The following is a 20,113-nucleotide window of genomic DNA, read 5'->3' on the forward strand; positions in this document are numbered from 1 at the left end:
AATTATCAGAGTACATATGAAATATACAATAACTTTAAAACACTTGAAATTTTGGAAAATTTCCAGACATAATAGAGAGATGTGCTCACGGAGAATGTAAACAAACCGGGTGGGCGCTCTGTATTAGAAAGACCACTCACTGTATAGCAAGTTTTGGTCATAATTTGAAATCGCCGTATTAGTGGAGCGCCGTAAAGCGGGACCCTACTGTATTAGTCTTTTCTTTAGGTCTTCTGACGATATATAATCACATGACAGCAGTCGGGCATTTCTATTTTTTACTGAGGTACATTTTTATAATTGTAGTCGTGTATTTCATGGTGTTATGCAAATTATTATTATTACATATAATAAAAAAGAAGTGCTAAACTTACAAGGGTCATTGGCGTTATGCACAAAAAAAAAAAAAATGAACACTGAATAGGTAGTTTTCTCTGAGCATGCTGCATTATGTTGATATAGCAACTCCACTAGATTAAGAGGTTTCTGGGGTAATATATTTTTGGATATACCGTACTTATATATGGGTTGGTCATTAAAGAAAGGGGCTGAAATTAAACTCCTACACTACTATGTTATAAGATCCGATATCATGAAATCGATCTTCATGCCTCTTTACTGGAATGAAACCATTGTGAAGTTAAGAGAGCTGAGTATACATGGCTATGTTCACCATTACTGGATTTTCAGACATACTATTGACACAGAAAAGACAAGTGAACTGTGGTAAATTTATGTCAACATGTACAAAAATAAACAAAATTAATTCCTTTCAGTATTTATCTTGGTTGATGGCACAGTACAGTATTATGTGCTGTTTGCATAAACTAACAAGTCTTGGCAGTACACTATAGCTGCCTACTAACAAATTCTTGCTTGTTTTTTTAAAATAATGGACAATTCAAAATATGTACAGCATAAATCTGTTTTGCTCATCAAGCAAACAGAATACCACTAAATATTTGTATCTGATGGAACCCCAGTTCAATGTGGCCAAAAGAAGGTACAGTAAAACTTGGCATATCTGGTATCCCAGTAATTATCAAATTTCAATTACCAGTTCCCTTGTTTTGATAATTAAGATTCACATAATTACTGGTATGGTATAGCTAGTATGGCAGTGGTGGTAGTATAGAGATTAATTGTGGTTGGGAAGGACATAAGGGAGTTTGTTCTGTCAATACCTGTACTACCAAACACTTTTTTTTTTTAAACTCAAACCAGCATCATGACCTAAGTGCCTGCTGCAAAGCAATTTTTTTTTTTTACCAGTGACAGCAAGGATGAAGAGTGAGGCTTGGCAGCATGGAAAAATAATGTCAGCTTAGTTATTTATGATTCCAATTAAATGCTCATCATTTTTTTAAATTACATATCAGATATTGATATTTGTACATTATTAAAAAAAAAGTCTTAATATTTTGGCATTTATAGTAGTTTTCAGCTGTTTTACGTACATAATATATTTAAAACATATCTAAATGTGCTTTGCTTTGACCAGCTTGGTGACCTAGTGCCAAGTTACTTTTACTAGTAGTGACAGATGAAGGGCAGGTGGGGTGGCAGGAAAACTCACTGGCTGGGTCCTGGCACCTTTGTTCCTCATTCACATAGCAGACAGGCAAAAACACAAACAACAGCTTTGTAGCATATTTGTGGATAATACCAAAATAAGCATAAAAGTTGACTCAGAAATTTGCACTAAAAAACTACAAGGCATATCAATAAAAGTCTTCCAGTGGGCAAAGAAAAATAACAAGATGTTGAACAATGACAAATTCACACTGCTTTAACATAGAAAAAATTAAGCTTTTAAAATGAATACAGGGTATAAAACAGTCAAATATTTTCAACGAATGAAGGAGCAAGTAGAAAATTTGAGAAAAATTATGTCAGATGATATATCATTTAGAGATTACAGTACCTCTGCCATAGCCACATACTGGGATAAGATACAGCAGGAAATGTAGTATAAACCTAAAGAAAACGAGAGGTACCACAATCACAAAGACACAATGTTTGGCGTCAAAAATTTTTCAGCTTTCTATTAGCAAATATGCAAAATATTGCCAGAACACTGCCACAGGCAACAATAGCCTGGTTAATCAGGCAATCAACATTAAAGTTTAACCTCAGGCTGGGCTGAACGAGCAGGATTTTAAACCAATCAAAGGTACAATTTTGTTGTACAATACCTTGATTTGACACTTTTTTTTCATTAATATTTCTAAATTTCATAATGGTTTTTCACCATTGTCACATTTGTAATCTTCAATTTAAATGTGCTGTGCTCAGATGGCAACATGTTTATTTTGAATCTTCCTCAGCTAAACTTATAATACTTTTGTGTTTCAAGAAGTAGTACATTCAAAAGAATGAATATTAGTCAGAAAATGAGAGATTATTAATTCTAAAAGAATAGCAAGAACAGTGCCCTATAACAAGAATTTTGATATTTTCTTTTATGGAGTTTAAAAGGAATTCACTCCTGAACAGGTAGGTATTGGAAGATGCATTTGTACAATATCAAACCTTGTTTAACTGTTCATAAATTTTATTAATAAAAAATTAACCCTTACATTGGGTTCACTGCACATATAAATCACAGCAGGTTAAAATTTAACAGCATGTGACATACAGTTGACTCTCACAAAACATGCATCCACAAACTTTTTATATACAATAATGAAATACTGTTATCCAATTTCAAGTTGCATGGTAAAAATTGGTGTAGCATGCTGTAAATTTGGGCAAAAATAAACATCAGTCCACATTCCATGCCAAATTCCATTATAACAGTCCATGGACTAATTCTCCTCTATCTGCAGTTAGCCTACAGGAAAGGCCATGGTTTCTAGGGAGGAGGTTTAGTCTCAGACCTTGATGTAAACAACTATCCATGCTGCTACTTGCTGTGTATGCACATCCAGAACCTTACTTGACTGTGTTATTCACTCAATTTTTAATCTTTCCATCAATCCATATTGTCTCAGGATATTAACCATGGCACCCAAGAATAATACTAGTAATTTGGGAGGTATCAAGAAATTTAAGCATGAAATTAACAGTTTCTAAGAAAATTTAGGTACTTTTGTTTTAATCATAAGCAGGTGCTAAACCCATAGGGGTCATACAACACCTGGGAGGCATTCAGATTCAAGCCAAGGAAGGGAAGGACGAGTCCAGGTATGAGAGGTGTATAGTGAAGATGGGAGGTGGTGAAGGCTAATAACCCATAATTACAATGCAATTACACATTCCGGTACCTTTAACAGCCACATACCTATCCTAGTTGTACTTATACAATTGTTGAATATGTTGGCGGTGATTGATAATTGCATGAAAAATTTATTAAATGAGAAAGTTGTATAGTGAAAATATATTCTTTACTGTGATGCTGTTTTTTTTTTTATTGGTTTTGTGGGCCAGCATGGTATTGCCATATTAAGCCCTGCTCATTCTGTGGAAGAAATGTACACTAAACTGAGTCAACAGCTAGCTTCTCCCTAGGCCTTAGAAATTATACAGTAGGTGGTGTTAGTGGTAGTAAGTGCTAGTACTAGTAGATGATACTGCTTGCCACACTTTTGCACATGATCACATTCACCCTCTTCACACACTTGCATATCACTATGCAACAACTAGAATTTTAGGCAAGATATTTTTTTTAGGTCTTAAGAACATAGCCCTATTTTTCCTAAGTCCATGTAACACAGATTCTGCCTAATGTGCTGTTTTCAGGAACATAACCACCGTATTATGGTAGGTTAGGTTAGATTTGGTAAGGTTCGTCAGGAAACAGGCCAAGTGTTTCCTGACGCAGGTCTTAGTCAGATGATGACCCGCCATTGGAGCTTTTGGTCAGTTATAACCATTTAGTTATTGTACCGTGTTATGTGAGAGAATACTGTAATTTATGTTGAGATAATATCTTTACTATGAACAAATTTTACATCCAGCCAGAAGAAAATCTTGTCCTTTATGCTACAACAGTATGATGTCTAGCAACATTCTGGTAGTCACAGAGGACTCAGTTTTTGTAGGAACAGAAACTATATTATTGTACAATAGTATTCTAGATAGCAATGACAATGATACCAATGATTCTATATTAAAATATATTAGTTTTTGTGAAGAAATTGAATTAAACATAAATGAGGTGCATGAATCTATCAAGAGGCCACTGGCGAGTGTCTTAGTTTTGAGTGTCAATAGTATTCCAGATTGTAGTGACAGTGATATCAATGTGGCTATATACAAAATATAGTACAGTTTGCAGTGTTTGTGGAGAATGTAAATGTGCATAATGATATCATCTGGAAACTGCTAGTAACAGTCAATGGCAAGAATCATAATTATCTTTTCAACTTGTTTCACGGATTACTACAGTGAAACACTTGTCAAATGATAACCAACCAAGGTGTATAAATGCTTCAATATTTAGAGACTACTATGTAAGATTGCTTTATATGGTGTAAAAAGTGTATGTTAACACAGCCTCTCTTCACTTAGTGATGTAATCTTTTACCGATGCCTTGGACTTACGACGGGCTCTCTGACCAGTATTCATACCTAAATAATGTATATTAGAGCTGATTTCCTCTATTCTGTTTATTTCAATGTACAGTACACTACTGTATAAACTTTTAAAAATATACCAGAAATGTTATAAATGGTGCAAAGGTGACATTAAAACATCAAAGATGGTCAACACAAACCCACTACCATTACAGTGTGCTCCTCACGTAGCAATGAATTCGTTTAACGACATGGTCTTACAAACGGAACTCTGTTGTTAAGTGAGGAGAGGCTGTATACCATACAAAGGTAATTGTCATCATTTTTTTTTAATTTTCAATAGTTTTATTCACTCTTGCACGACTATTAGCCTATACTATGAATAAAAGTAAATGTTAAAAGCAAATTTTACACTTGTATGTTAATGTAATTCCAATGTAGTTCATTTTAAAAGATTTGTGTCAATGTATTCTTTCATTCATTATTTTAATTCTTTTTCCCACTGGAACACTTATCATATTTTCTTACCCTATATTTTACTATTTTTGTAAAAAGCAATAATGCAAATTTATGTTTTATAAAGAATTTGTAACATAAACCAAAGTAACCATATAGTATATCAGTCTATGTTGCAACCACAAACCCACCACCGCATAAACACATGGCATGAAAAGTGTTTGAGATGCTTTTGTTGTCAAGAAATCTTGGAAGTAAAATATACCAAATATTAACATACCAAAACAGACTTGATGTTGCCAGATATGCTAGATTTTACTGTATCACTTTTTTTTTTTTAAACTGTAATATACACTGTTCACTATAAACAATTTTAGTTTTCTTATAAAAATGGAGACAGAATAATAAATACTAGCTTTCTTAATTTTTTTTAATATCTTCTTAAAAAATGTCAGACACTTTATTAGTTTATGCAATATAATTTGTGCCTCCCACACCATATTTAGTGTCAAGAAATGAAGATCCCCCTTAAATAATATGTTGCTTGTTTCAGAGGTACTTATAAATACTCTACCTTATTTAACTATTCTGGAACTTGTACTGACTGTAGTATTCATATAATTGCTGCACCTGCACAGTTTCTCAATCTGTATTGGAAAATTATATTAAAGAAAACAGACACCTAATGTAATAACATTGGTACAAATGAACATTAGCTTGCAACTATGAAAGTTGGAGTAAAAGACGTTTTCAAATAAAATTTGCAAAATGCTCAAGAAACAAACATTTATACAAGAGAAAAAACATAAAGTCTTGAGAAAATAAAATAGTGAGCCTCTTAGTATGGTTTACACGTCTACACTAACAACAACAGAAATTAATACATCAAACTTTTATTAAAGAGATAAATAATATTACCATGTAAACCTAAACATCTTTATTTCACGCCGTAAGGAAGGTTCCATAATGCCAGTGAAGGGCTCTTGATTCAACGAATTAGACCTAACCCTCCCCTTCCTTGCACTGAACCTAATTGTCTCCCATTACCCCAGGTACTTTATGACCTATGGTATAGCACCCCCCCATCCCTCCCATCAAGAATATAACATACACCTATCTTTCAGTATAGCTGGAATACCTAGAGACCAAGTGATTTATGTAACAAAATGAAAATTTCACTTTTATCTCTTTACCTCCTACCCTTTTTTTCTTATGCAAGATATACATATTCAATAAGGCAAAAATAATAATACAAATATTAATAATAATAATCCCCCAAATGTTGACCTTATCACATTGTTTGAATCATGAAGCAGAGTAATTCCAGTAATATACAAAAAGTACTTTTGATGTATTTTCCATACACTTCATATTATTCTAGTTTTGTAAATGCAATTAAAATTTTTATTATCATTGGCACCTACACAGCATATATTTTGTACCTTTGTCCAACACACCTGAAATGCATAATGCTTCTACATCTTACTGTGGCCAGATACACACACCCCTCTCTACTGGAATGATAATTATTGAGTCCCTTTACATATATTTTGTCCACCTCTTTTAAAGGCCAATGTGTAGTGTGTTTCGGGTCAAATAATTATTCTTACAGTAACATGTACACTGCAGACACTTGTTAAAAATAATGTACTTTGGATTTAGGTGTGTAACCTTGAATTATACATACTTTTCATAAACTGATATGTGCACCATTTCTAAAGAAAAGTGAAGGCTTATGTAAAATAGAAGTTTTCATTTTCTGTGCATCAATCACATCAGACTCAAATTTCTGTTTCACATCAGTGATCACTCACACAAAAGCACTCAGCAGCACCTATTGTCTATTGTATGAGAGGACTCTGCCTCCTCAATGTTTTTTCAGGCACAGTTTTCTTTAAAGTTGAAACTAAGTCTGTCTTTATTTTCAATCTACAGTATTTTACTGTTCACTTTCTATATAGTGCAGACAATGTAAACTGTAATTTCATAGTGCCACACAAAGGTCCTGTTTCTTCTTTAGTAACATAGCTATACAATTATAATCACTTTTACTATGTGGTCCACCATATTCATTGCACCTGGCAGTATTTATCTTAATACAAAGAGTTTTATATATAGTCATTCACAGGTCTTTCAATAATAAAACTCAGTCTGATTCAGACCCATCATCTTCAAAACCTGTGAGATCAACTTCTACTAATTTTCCATTGTGGAGCGCATACTCCAACAGTGCTAAATGGCAAAAGACATACTGATCAGGCATCTGAATTGAGTATGCTCTTTGGGACCTAATTTTTTCAACAGTTCCTTTTACCTCAATTGTTCCAACTTCTTCTAAGCGACGAATACAGATGTCAAGTGTACAAAATGTGCCTGTGGAAATCATATATAATCAATATTTTATGACCAACAAAATATTTTTTTTAATCAAATGCATTTATAAACCCTCATACCCAGCATAGGGCTGCAAGCTGAGATTCAGAGATTCTAGATATGAGAATACAAAAAGCTAAAATTCAGAACCCTAGCATCTTGGATTCTAATTTTGGTTAATTTTCCAAGACTCCTCAGAGATATCCACTGCAACTGGGAGCAAGAGTCTACACCTGCATACAAAAATCTAATTCAAATGCCCACCATACAGGGAGGGCACCACTTATATGGCGGGTTGGATTCCAGGCTACCGCCGTAGAGCAAATCACCTTTTTTTTTTTTTACTTATAAATGCATATAAATGCCTGATAACATGTTTACACTATCATAAATAAAATAAAATGAACATACATTCATTACTTACCTTAAAATATTTGTAGTCTTAATATAAGGTGAGAGATAAGTAGTATTTATTATAGGAAGTCAGATGTGGTAGCTTATCTAGCTACCACACCTCACAATTACATTTATTTGTTTTACAATGATTGTATATATTTTGTGTACAGGTCTCCCTCAACACTCGCGAGGGTTAGGGGATCAAGAGCCTTGCGAATGTTGAAAAATCGTGAATGTTTGGTGCCCCAATATATTGTAGGGAAATCTAATACAATACTGCTTCCTTAACCTATTGAACCACGAACAATCATAAAACACATGAAAACATCGTAAAATATGTATTGTATATACATACATGCTCCTCCCACTCATATATTTGTCCAATCTCTCTTTAAAGCTACTCAAGGTCCAATCAAAGCTAAAATCTTGGGTAGTTTCAAATTTAGGTTGGATAAATACATCAGTGAGAGGGGTTGGATTTGAGTGGGACTTGGACGTGAGTAAATAGAATTATCAAAGCTTATTGCCTGGGTAGTGTTTATTCTGTTAGTGGGTTGGATTTGTGAAGGACCTGCCAAGTATAGGCCAACAGGTCTACTGCAGTGTTCTTCCTTTCTTATGTCCCTAGGTTGGATTTGTGAAGGACCTGCCAAGTATAGGCCAACAGGTCTACTGCAGTGTTCTTCCTTTCTTATGTCCTTAGGTTGATGAGTGCAACAGTCTGCCTAGTATAGTTATAAGAACATATGAACATAAGAAAGGAGGAACACTGCAGTAAGCCTGCTGGCCCATACTAGGCAGGTCCTTCAAAATCTATCACATTAACAGAATATTTTCCCAACTCAATTTTCAATGCTACCCAAGCAATAAGCTTTGATAATTCTATTTACTCACATGCAAGTCCCACTCAAATCCAACCCCTCTCATTGATGTATTTATCCAACCTAAATTTGAAACTGCCCAAGGTTTTAGCATAGATAGGACCTTGGGTAAAAGGATGGGGACTGTAATGGCAGGCTTCCTTGTGAAGAACATTGTGATGGGCAACTGAGACCGTTTCTTCGTATTTACAGAGTTTTGTAGGGAATTATGCCTCTATCAATGTAATTCATCAACTTCAAAGTCCTCAACATAAATATGATTTGGCAGTTGGGAATTCGCGAATGTGTGAAGCCCGAGAAGGTTGAAAACGCGAATGTTGAGGGAGACCTGTATATGATATGTAGAGTACAATGGTACCTTGATTTACAAGTTTAATTCATTCCGTGACCGAGCTCGTAACTCAATTTGCTCGTATATCAAATCAATTTTCCTCACTGAAATTAACTGAAATGCCATTAATCCGTTCCAGCCTCCAAAAAACCACCCAAATTTTTTTGTAAAGCAGGGCCCCGCTTTACGGCGTTCCGCTAATACGGCAATGTCAAATTATGACCAAAATTTGCTATACGGCAAGCGGTCTTTCAAATACAGCACGCCCCACCCAATTTGTTTACATTTTCTGTGACCACATCTATTATGTCCGGAAACTTTCCAAAATTTCAAGTGTTTTACAGTTATTGCATATTTTATATGTACTCTGATAATTATACTAATTTGTACTTGTACCTAAATATACTTACACACTGTGCTGGTGTGCAGGTACACATTAAAATCACTAAGTCTCTCTCTATTCATGATGCCAATAGTACGTAATAATCATCACTCTTGGGCACATTAAATGTCTTATTTTACATTAATATAGACATTTTCATTAACCCTTTCAGGGTCCGTCCCGTAGATCTACGGCTTTACGGTGAGTGTCCAAACCGTAGATCTACGCCATGAGCTCAGCTCACTCTGATAAACTGTGAGTGGTACATTTGGGCCTAGATATGAGAGAATACATCTATGTGGTATGTGTGCACCACATAAAACAGATCCTGCAGCACACTGTGTATAATGAGAGAAAAAAACTGAAATCATGATTTTTCGATTAAAACAGCGACTTTGCAGTGTTTTTTCGTATGTTTTTTATAGCTGTATTTGCGATTTCTTGGTCTCATTTGATAGAATGGAAGACATATTACAGAAATAGAGATGATTTTGATTGGTTTTAGCACTGGAAATGGCTTGAAACTGAGCTCAAAGTAGCGGAAATGTTAAATTTTTGCTGATATTCAAGAGTAAACAAACGACCTCACACGTCTAATACACGTCAGCTGGTGGGTCTAATATACATTCACAAATATGGTGATGATATTTATACAATTATTACAGTATTGCATAACAGTAAATCTTCTATTTTTTGGTGTGAATAAAAATTCATTATGTGAATAAAAAATAAAAATGGAATTTATTTGTAAAGCCTCAAAATGTAATTAATGAACAGAGGAAATGTTAGTTTAGTTCCAGGAATACCTACATTGTTTATTCTGGAGCCTATTTTGAAATTGGAATATTTTGAACTTTGTGTTAAATTGGCCAAATTAACAATTTCCGATCACTTTATTTTGTAGTTGAAACAGTTGAATTGGCGATTTCTTGTGCTCAATCGATAGAATAGAAGTAATACTAGTGAAATAGCTAAGAATTTGGTTGATTGGAATAATGTAATTGGCCTAAAATGGGAGTCAAAGTCGGCAAAATCGCCGATTCGTAAATATCGCTGACGCATCAAAATTCGCGAGAGCATAATTTCGTCAATTTTCCACCAAATTTCGTACTTTTTGTTTTATTACCTTCACAAAAAGATTCTCTATGATTTCATAAGAAAAAATAACAAATTTTTTTTTTGAAAATTCTTGGACACTGGTGCGTGACTCCAGATTTGGGCCTTGGACCCTGAAAGGGTTAATCCATCTATGATATTTTCCTCAATATTATATAAGAAACATGTTACATAGCATTTAAACATGATACATACACTCACAGAATAAAAATTGACGTAAATATGAGATTTGTTTACAAAGCGGCTGTGTAGGTAGTGTCAGAAGAATTACGTTTTCTCCAGTCAAACACTGGGGATAACTGTAGAAAAATATTCCTTTCATATGCCTTCAATCTATATATGTATATAGCAATTCACGACCCTTGTGGGTTTAGCACTTTTTTATTATGATGATAATAACAATATCATCATCTTCATTCACTCTAAAATTGGTGTGTTGCATGAGAATGGGAGTGTTGCTGTTTGTTTATTCTGTACTAACTTGTACAACTTGTACACAATGTAAGAGTATTTGTATTGTCAGGTAATTATTATAATAAAAAAAAATATTGTGAGGTAAAAGTTTTACAAAGCAGACACACATTAATACGCATTTATTTCGCCTGACAAAGTGATCGCCCACTACTTGTTCAGTTTGTGTTCTTACATTGTCTGAGCTCTGTATCTTGTTCTCTCTCTCGTTTACTCTTTCATTAACTAGTTGGCTCTCATTGATGATGGCGTCTAAGCTTAGCTGTGATAAAAAGAGGAGTCGTAAACCTCTTGCTTTAAGTGCCAAGTTAGAGGACGATGGTGTGCCATTCTGATTTTATTCAATAAACACCCTGCCACTCACCTCTCACACATTAATATAAATATTTTAAGATAAGTAATAAGTGTGCTCTGTGTGTATCTTGCCTTTTATTGTGTTTTTTAATGCCTATTTCTATTGCTAACTTAATATAAGTTAGTGTAAACTTGTTGTCTGGCATTTATTGCATATTTTATATGTGCTCTGATAATAATGCTTGTGGACCTGTGTGGTAGCTGGGTGGAGGGATAACATTACGTTTTCTCTGGTCAGGCACCAGAGAAAACGTGTATGAATCTGCGTTTGGGTCAGCCACTCCCCTACTCCGCTTTTGTTTACAATTTTCGGCATGAATTATTCATTACTTCTTCCTTCATTTATGATGGCATCTAAAGGTAGTTGTTAGAAACGATTAAATTCAGTGAACGAGGTATGTCAATGTTAATAATATGGCTCTGGACCACAGTGTAGGTAGCCGGTAGGTGTAGCCCAGGCGGGCTACACCTTCAAGTTACACCTAATGGCTACCTACACCGACTTCCTACAAATAAATACTACTCACCTCTCTTCCTACATTAAGACTACACATATTTTAAGGTAAATAGTGAGTGTACTGTATGTGTATTTTAACTCTGGGATGTTTTAAATATTGTATATTAAGTATGAGATGGGGAACCAGGGCTACCTACACCTGACTTCCTACAAATAAGTACACTGTACTACTCACCTCTCGCCCTACATTAAGATTACAAATACTTTAAGATTAGTAATGAATGTACTGTGTATGTATTTTACTTTTTGTGTTTTTAATGCTTAGTTCTATTACTAACTTAATATAATTTAGTGTAAACTTGTCTGGCATTTATATGCATTTATAAATGGAAAAAATGGCATTCTGCTTTCCGGCGATGTCTGCTTTCCGGCGATAGCCTGGAACATAACCCGCCATATAAGTGGGGCCCTACTGTATTTATAAATAAGAAATATTGTATAAAAACATAATAAAACATAATAAAAGAGAATGTAAAGAAATAAACTGGCTTTATACAGTGTATTTACCTTGGAGATCAGACGACTTGGACTAACGGAGGATGCTGGCAGAGGTGGAAGGGGGAAAAGACAGGTAGAGGAGATTGGAGGAGTTCGTTTCATTTTGTGCTTTTTCGGTCGCTTTCATTCGTCATAAACTCTATCACTTAACTTGCTACACTCTTAATGCTACACTTTATCGCTGAGAAATTAATGCTACACTTTATCATTTAGAAATTATTTTAATCCCCTTGGCTTGCGTTATAACCTTTATCGACTCCTCCTGCTTTAGCATGGTACATATTGCATAAGTGTATTATGCTCGTACTGCCTCACCAAGTTGACTACATGCACACCTTGCTAGTGTTTTTCTATGATTTCATGCTTTAATTCAATGGACATCATCATCTTCTTCTTCTTCTCAGCACTGTCCTTTGTGCTTACTTCCTTAGGATCCAGGGGTAGAAAAAAGAAATTTGGCAAAATAACTGAACAAAAAAGCACAAAACACAAGCAATACACAAGAGAAATGCTTCCATGGCAAGGTAACCATGTGCACTGAACGAGTGAGACGTAGGATGATGGGCGGATGTTGTGGCATTCGCTGTGCCAACTAGTGGTGGCATATCTGAAGTTTGCTCGTAACTCGGATTTTGGCTAGCAACTCAAAGCAAAAAATTGACCGAGTGACAGCTCACAACTCGGAAAACTCATTGGGGCACTCATAAGTCAAGGTACCACTGTATCTTAATAATTTTGAAAAAATGTTATAGATGGATTAATGAAACTGTCTATAGTAACGTAATACAGTATATGACAGATAAAGTACCCCAGAGCAGTTACTGTTATTATTATGCTTATTGTTATCAACATGCCTTGCTTACCAAGTTTAATTACTTTTAACTTGGCATTTCAAGTAAGAGGCTTACAATTCCTCTTTTTATCATGGCTATTATTATTATTATTATTATTATTATTATTATTATCATACATGAGAGAGAACGAGACATGGAAAATGCAAACAAATTTAGTGTAAATTGAGGGCAGTCAGACAAACGTGTATTAAGACCTGTCCACTTTCTGTTTATACACGTTCATTTCATTCTATGCATGCTTTTGTGAAGTTTTCCCTACAAGACAAATGCTTTACATTGTGTACAAGATGTCCTCACATTGGTGCAGTAGAATAAATAACAGCAACACTCCCATTCTCATGCAAAACACCATTTTTAGAGGAATGATGCGATGAGTGAAGGCATACGAAAGGAATATTTTTCTACAATTACCCCAGTAATAGTACTATAGTGTACACAGCTTTTCTGGTGTTGAATTAGAGAAAATAGAATTTTTGCCATCACTCCTACAAGCTGCCTGGATACCACATCTCATATTTACATCAATTTGTTCTACTGTCGGTGTATTATGTTTATACGATATGTATACTATATGTTTCTTATATAATTTTGACAAAATATCATAGATAGATTAATGAAAATGTCCACATTAACCCGTAAACAGTCCAAACTTGTACATATGTTCACTACCCCAGTGCCCCAAATACAGTGGACCCTTGAGTTTCGGCAGCATCGACTTTCATGAAATTCGACTTTCAGCAAGTTTTTTCGGCAAAATTTGGCCTCGAGTTTCGTGATTAGACTTGTGATTCGGCGACCGTCCAGTACCTGTCTGCCCGTCACCGCGCACACAAAGCCAGTCTCCCATGCCATTCACGCTCAGTGTGCCACTGTGTACCAACATGTGACCATCACCCCGTGGGTTCATATGTAATAATCCATTGTTTTTTGTGATTGCAACTGCTAAATAAGTCACCATGGGCCCAAGGAAAGCTAGTGCAAGCCCTTTGGTAAAGAAAGTGAAGAACACGATCCAGAGGGATTTTGAAGGGTTTGAGGCAGACCCTGACCTTGCCGACCCTCTGCCTGTTGTGGAAGGTGTTGTGGCATTGGGCAAGTCCATGGGGTTGGAGGTGAGTGACGGGGATGTGGAAGAGTTGGTGGAGGACCACAGGGAAGAGCTAACCACTACGAACTGCAAGAGCTTCAACTGGAGCAGCATCAGACCACAGCTGAGGAACTTGCTTCAGAGGAGGAGGAAAAGAGAGTGAAGGAGGTGCATTCTTTGGTGATTAAGGACATGTTTTCAAAGTGGAATGAGTTGCAAAGTTTTGTTGAAAAGTATCACCCTGACCAAGTTGAAACAAGCCATATCTGCAACATGTTCCGTGAGAAAACCTTGTCCCACTTCAGGCAAATCATAAAGAAATGCCAGAAACAGACCTCTCTGGACAGATATTTTGTGCGACAGGGGTCCAGTGACTATCAAGCTGTTCCAAGTGGCATTAAAAGAAGAAGGGAAGTAACCCCAGAAAAGGACTTGCTACCTGAAATCCTAATGGAAGGAGATTCTCCTTCCAAACAATAGTGTACACCTTCCTCCTATCCCCTCCTCCTGTCTTCCATCCACCCAGAAGTCTTCAGTAAAGGTAAGTGTAATGTTGTTATTATTTTTTATAAGCATGTACTTGATTTCTGATTGTTTTCAGTATGTAAATCTTTATTTAATTTGAAAAAAATATTTTATTTTAATATTTTTGGGTGTTTGGAACAGATTAATTTTATTTCCATTATTTCTTATGGGGAAAATGGTTTCGAGTTTCGTGAATTTCGACTTTCGGCAGGCTCTCTGGAACGGATTTAATCACGAAACTTGGGGGTCCACTGTATTTTGAAAAATAATTTTTTTTTTAATGAAAATAAAGAGCACATTTTTCTAAGTGTTACAGGATAAAAAAAAAATAGGGTCAGTACTTACAGAGATATGAGGCCAAGAAGTTGGCACTGGATGCTCATGTGACAGCAACAATGAGTCCTGCCGCTTGCAGAAGTGTTGCCGATATACCTTTTTTTCTATTTTTCATATGTGGAAGTATATAATAATAATTCTGTAAGCCATGCGTGTTGTAAGAGGCGACTAAAATGCCGGGAGCAAGGGTCTAGTAACCCCCCTCTTCTCTTGTATAAATTACTAAATTTAAAAAGAGAAACCTTTGTTTTTCTTTTTGGGCCACCCTGCCTTGGTCGGATACGGCCGGTTTGTTGAAATAATAATAATAATAATAATAATAAGTTCCCTTGAAGCATGAAAAACAAGCCTCAGTCCACCCCTGACAGTGACATGATAACATTAGATAAGAGCTGACATTTGATGAGCACACGCATGGGTGCGGTGATAAGACTTGATAAGACAAAATTAGAGGTGACATCGGCCCTCCCTTTGTTTTTGCTGGTACACAAACATGTCTGTCTGTCTGTCAAGCTCCCTGTCTATCTGTCTATCCATCTAGCTCTCTGTCTCAGAGACAGCCACAAGACTGCGTCATCACTTTTACTCATATCTTCAAGCAGAGTATAGCACTTTGTCTGGATTTTTTGGGTTATCCTAGGTAATTTACACTATATTTACTTGTATTTATGTGTACCTGTGATAGACAGAGACAGATAGACAAAGACAGATAGACAAAGACAAAGATGGACAGAGACAGAGATAGACATAGACACAGACTAACAAATGGAGCCAGGCTGCCAGCAGCCGGCCAGCCACGCAGCGGGCCAGCCAGCTGGCCAGTCGGCCAGTCAGCCAGTCAGCCAGCCTGGTGAACAAATATGTTCCAGAATTGTTTCTCCTTACTGAGGGCATAAGTTATAAGACATTCTGAAAGGGCGTTGCACAAATGTTGCACATGGATTATTATCGAGGTTTTTTGATATTTCCTCGACCACTTATGGTCACATCCACCCCAAAGCCACTAAACTTGGCGTCAACATCACTTTCCTCTTAAAATGGGAGAGTTAACACTACGTGAAATCAGTGAATCCCAGGTGTTTGCCGCGCTGTTTGCTCTAGCTGGCGCTCATTTGAACTGGTGCTCCCACAAAGTACTAAGTGGTCCCAGATTTTTTTAATGCAGTGCACATTGAGTGTTATGACCCATTCTATACTGACAAGGCATCTCAGGAAAATCGTGCCATATTTGAGAGCAGGAAAAATAAAACGTTTACATACGTTTGGGGCACCAGCGGTAAGAAAGTATATGTACATTTGGACCGTTTATGGGTTAATGTAATATACGACATTTAAAGCACCCCAGAGCGATTATTATTATGGCATCTTCAACACCAGTGAGACACTCTTAGTGATTTTAATGTGCACCTGCACACCAGTACCGTAAGTTTATTTAGATACAGGTACATGTAGGTACCTGTACCTAAACTTTAAAACTTAAAACACTTTAAAACACTTGAAATTCTGGAAAGTTTCCAGATGTAATTAAGAGATGCAGAGGTCATGGAGGACGTAAATAGTGGTGCGAGGATGCCATAATAGCATATCAGAGCTGTATAAACAAATTTTTGGCCATAATTTATTTTTTTTTTTCAACAAACCGGCCGTATCCCACCAAGGCAGGGTGGCCGAAAAAGAAAAACGAAAGTTTCTCTTTTTAAATTTAGTAATTTATATGGGAGAAGGGGTTACTAGGCCCTTGCTCTTGGCATTTTAGTTGCCTCTTATAACACGCATGGCTTACGGAGGAAGAATTCTGTTCCACTTCCCCGTGGAGATAACAGGAAATAAACAAGAACAAGAACTAGTAAGAAAATAGAAGGAAACCCAGAGGGGTGTGTATATATATGCTTATACATGTATGTGTAGTGTGACCTAAGTGTAAGTAGAAGTAGCAAGACGTACCTGAAATCTTGCATGTTTATGAGACAGAAAAAAGGACACCAGCAATCCTACCATCATGTAATACAATTACAGGCTTTCGTTTTACACTCACTTGGCAGGACGGTAGTACCTCCCTGGGCGGTTGCTGTTTACCAACCTACTACCTAAAATAATTTGAAATCTTTCTTTTCTTTCTTTCAACACACCGGCCGTATCCCACCGAGGCGGGGTGGCCCAAAAAGAAAAACGAAAGTTTCTCCTTTTACATTTAGTAATATATACAGGAGAAGGGGTTACTAGCCCCTTGCTCCTGGCATTTTAGTCGCCTCTTACAACACGCATGGCTTACAGAGGAAGAATTCTATTCCACTTTCCCATGGAGGATTATTTGGAATGTCCTCATATATTAGTGAATCGCCATAAAGCAAAGTGCCGTAAAGCGGGACCCTACTGTATATTAAGTTGCGAAAATTGGCGTTTTTTTTTTTTTTTAACAATGGAAGCAGAACACCCATAAGCAATACATCAATTACATGCCTGCCTGTGGGACCTAGGCAGTCACAGAATCCAGATATAAGGACTTTTTGGATTAAAGTGGAGATTAATTCATAGCTAATCCTCCTCCCCTACTGCCAAGTATATGAGATTGTTATATTAGTACCAGAGGGTATCGTCTGCTACATTCCCACACCTAATTTTCACATAAAACTATCATCGGAATATTAATAAAAGCATTACTCAATACAAACTGTAAGGTTATGAAACCTGAAGTTGTGAAAATGTAACATAATTTATGTCAATCACAACAACAAAATGAGATTATCAAAAAAATAATATAAAATAATTAACTGTATTCACAGAAAGACATTTTAGATAAACTGTTCTCAAACTCAAAAGAGCATACCTGTTCTTCCAATTCCTGCAGAGCAGTGAACAACTATCGGTGGCCCCAAAGGATGTCCACTCCATGAACTGCCCAGGGCAGCAGTTAAGCGTGCCTGTGATTCCCGGACATGATTCAAGAACTCTAGCATAGCCATAGCAGAGTCTGGTACACCATAGTCTGGCCATGACGTAAACTGCATATGTTCTACTTTTCTTTCCTCGCTGGACTGTAATATAAGAAAGGAAAATTTACAATACTGTGCATGAGTAACATGTAGATAACCTAATTAACTGCATATTATTATTATATTTATGGTGAACACTAAACACGTAAGGGGTCAGTGTCTATGGAATAGGAGCTAATCTGATGAAGAGGTTAGCTCCAATTCCTTGGATCACTACCCACCTTATGGGCATGACCAACTGCAATTAGTGGTCCTGCCCACTTGTGACCACAACTGTAACTGCTGCACCTCTACCACTGGCACCACTATGAACACAAGAATGTAAGAAAGAAGGAACTCTGCTGCAGGCCTACTGGCCCATGCTAGGCAGGTCCAACTCATATCCACCCACACCCATTCATATACTTGTCTAACCTATTTTTAAAGTTACTTAAGGTTTTAGCTTAAATGACACTACTTGGAAATTTGTTCCACTCATTCACAACTCTATTACCAAACCAATGCTTTCCTATATCCTTTCTGAATCTAAATTTTTCCAACTTGAACCTATTGCTTCAAGTCCTGTCTTGGTCAGATATTTTTAGCACGTTATCGACATAAGAACATAAGAAGGAACACCACAGCACGCCTGCTGGCCCATGCAAGGCAGGTCCAATTCTCCCTACGGCTTAAGCCAATGCCTTGACCTAGTCAGGTCAGTTACATTCACTTAACCCTTTGAGGGGTTTCGGCCGTACTAATAAGGCTTACGACCCAGGGTTTTTGACGTACTAGTACGCCTAAATTCTAGCGCCCTCAAGTCTAGTGGGAGAAAGCTGGTAGGCATACATATGAAAGAATGGGTCTATGTGGTCAGTGTGCGCAGTATAAAAAAAATCCTGCAGCACACAGTGCATAATGAGAAAAAAAAACTTTGACCGTGTTTTTGGAATAAAACAGCGACTTTGCACTGTATTTTCGTATGGTATTCTAGCTTTCTTGGTCTCATTTTATAGAAAGGAAGACATAGTATTACAGAAATTGAGATGATTTTGACTGGTTTTACAATGAAAAGTACCTTGAAATTGAGCTCAAAGTAGCAGAAATGTTCGATTTTTACCAAAGTTCAAAAGTAAACAAATCATGCCAAGCGTCCAATACACATCAACTGGTGAGTCTAATATTCTTTCACAAGTGCGCTGATATTATTTATACCATTTCTACACTAATGCAGTAGTCTGCATAACAGTAAATCTATTTTTTGTAAGAATAAAAACTGAAAGTGGACAGCCAAAGAAATATAAGAGGGGCCTGGGGATGTGACTAACGAACAGAGGAAATGTTATTTTAGTGCCAGGAATGTCTTTCTTGTTCATTCTGGACCCTATTTGGAAATTGGCATCTTTTGAAATTTGTGTGAGATTGGCAAAATTGCTAAATTCTGACCACTGTATTGGATAGTTGAAATCAGTAAATGGGTGGTTTCTTGTACTCATTCAATAGAAAAAATGGAGTTCTAGAGAAATAGTTATGATTTTTGTCAACTAGTACACAGGAATTGGCCGAAAATAGGCCTCAAAGTGGGCAAAATTGCCAATGCGTAAACATCGTCGAGACCGTTAACTTCGCGAGAGCATAATTCCCTAAGTTTTCCATCAAATTTCATACTTTTGGTGTCATTATGATCGGGAAAAGATTATCTATCTATTCATAAGATTTTTTTTTTTTTTTTTTTTTTTTTGAAATTTGGCCGACCCTGAGAACAAGTCTCGGAGAGGGCCTGTCGACCCTGAAAGCTTTAAGAGGCATCCGACCTAACAGCACAAGCTAGTCAGGTCCAACTCACACCCACTCATGTATTTATCCAACCTATTTTTAAAACTACACAATGTCTTGGCTTCTATGACAGTACTCGGGAGTTTGTTCCACTCATCCTGTTTTCCATTTATACACCTCAATCATATCCTCCCAATTCTACATCTCCATCATCTCCTTGCATTAGGTTAAAAACAGTCTATTGTGTAGGGAGTCTCTCTCCCATAGGTA

General features: G+C 36.4%; 1 protein-coding gene across 14 annotated transcripts in view; it reads right to left on the bottom strand.

The window, feature by feature from the left end:
* Positions 1–5,896: 5,896 nt before the first annotated feature.
* Positions 5,897–20,113, bottom strand: part of Ptpmeg2 (Protein tyrosine phosphatase Meg2) — a 775,124-nt gene continuing 760,907 nt past the window's right edge. For all 14 annotated transcript variants that reach the window (XM_070080395.1, XM_070080413.1, XM_070080421.1 and 11 more), the window contains 2 exons: positions 17,923–18,130; positions 5,897–7,347 (listed from right to left, as the gene is read on the bottom strand). In XM_070080395.1, the coding sequence (XP_069936496.1) occupies positions 7,121–7,347; positions 17,923–18,130 (435 nt within the window). In that variant the 3' untranslated portion in view covers positions 5,897–7,120. The remainder of the gene's footprint in view (positions 7,348–17,922; positions 18,131–20,113) is intronic.

The sequence above is a fragment of the Cherax quadricarinatus genome, chromosome 6 (genome assembly GCF_038502225.1).
Source record: "Cherax quadricarinatus isolate ZL_2023a chromosome 6, ASM3850222v1, whole genome shotgun sequence".
Classification (NCBI taxonomy): Eukaryota; Metazoa; Arthropoda; class Malacostraca; order Decapoda; family Parastacidae; genus Cherax; species Cherax quadricarinatus.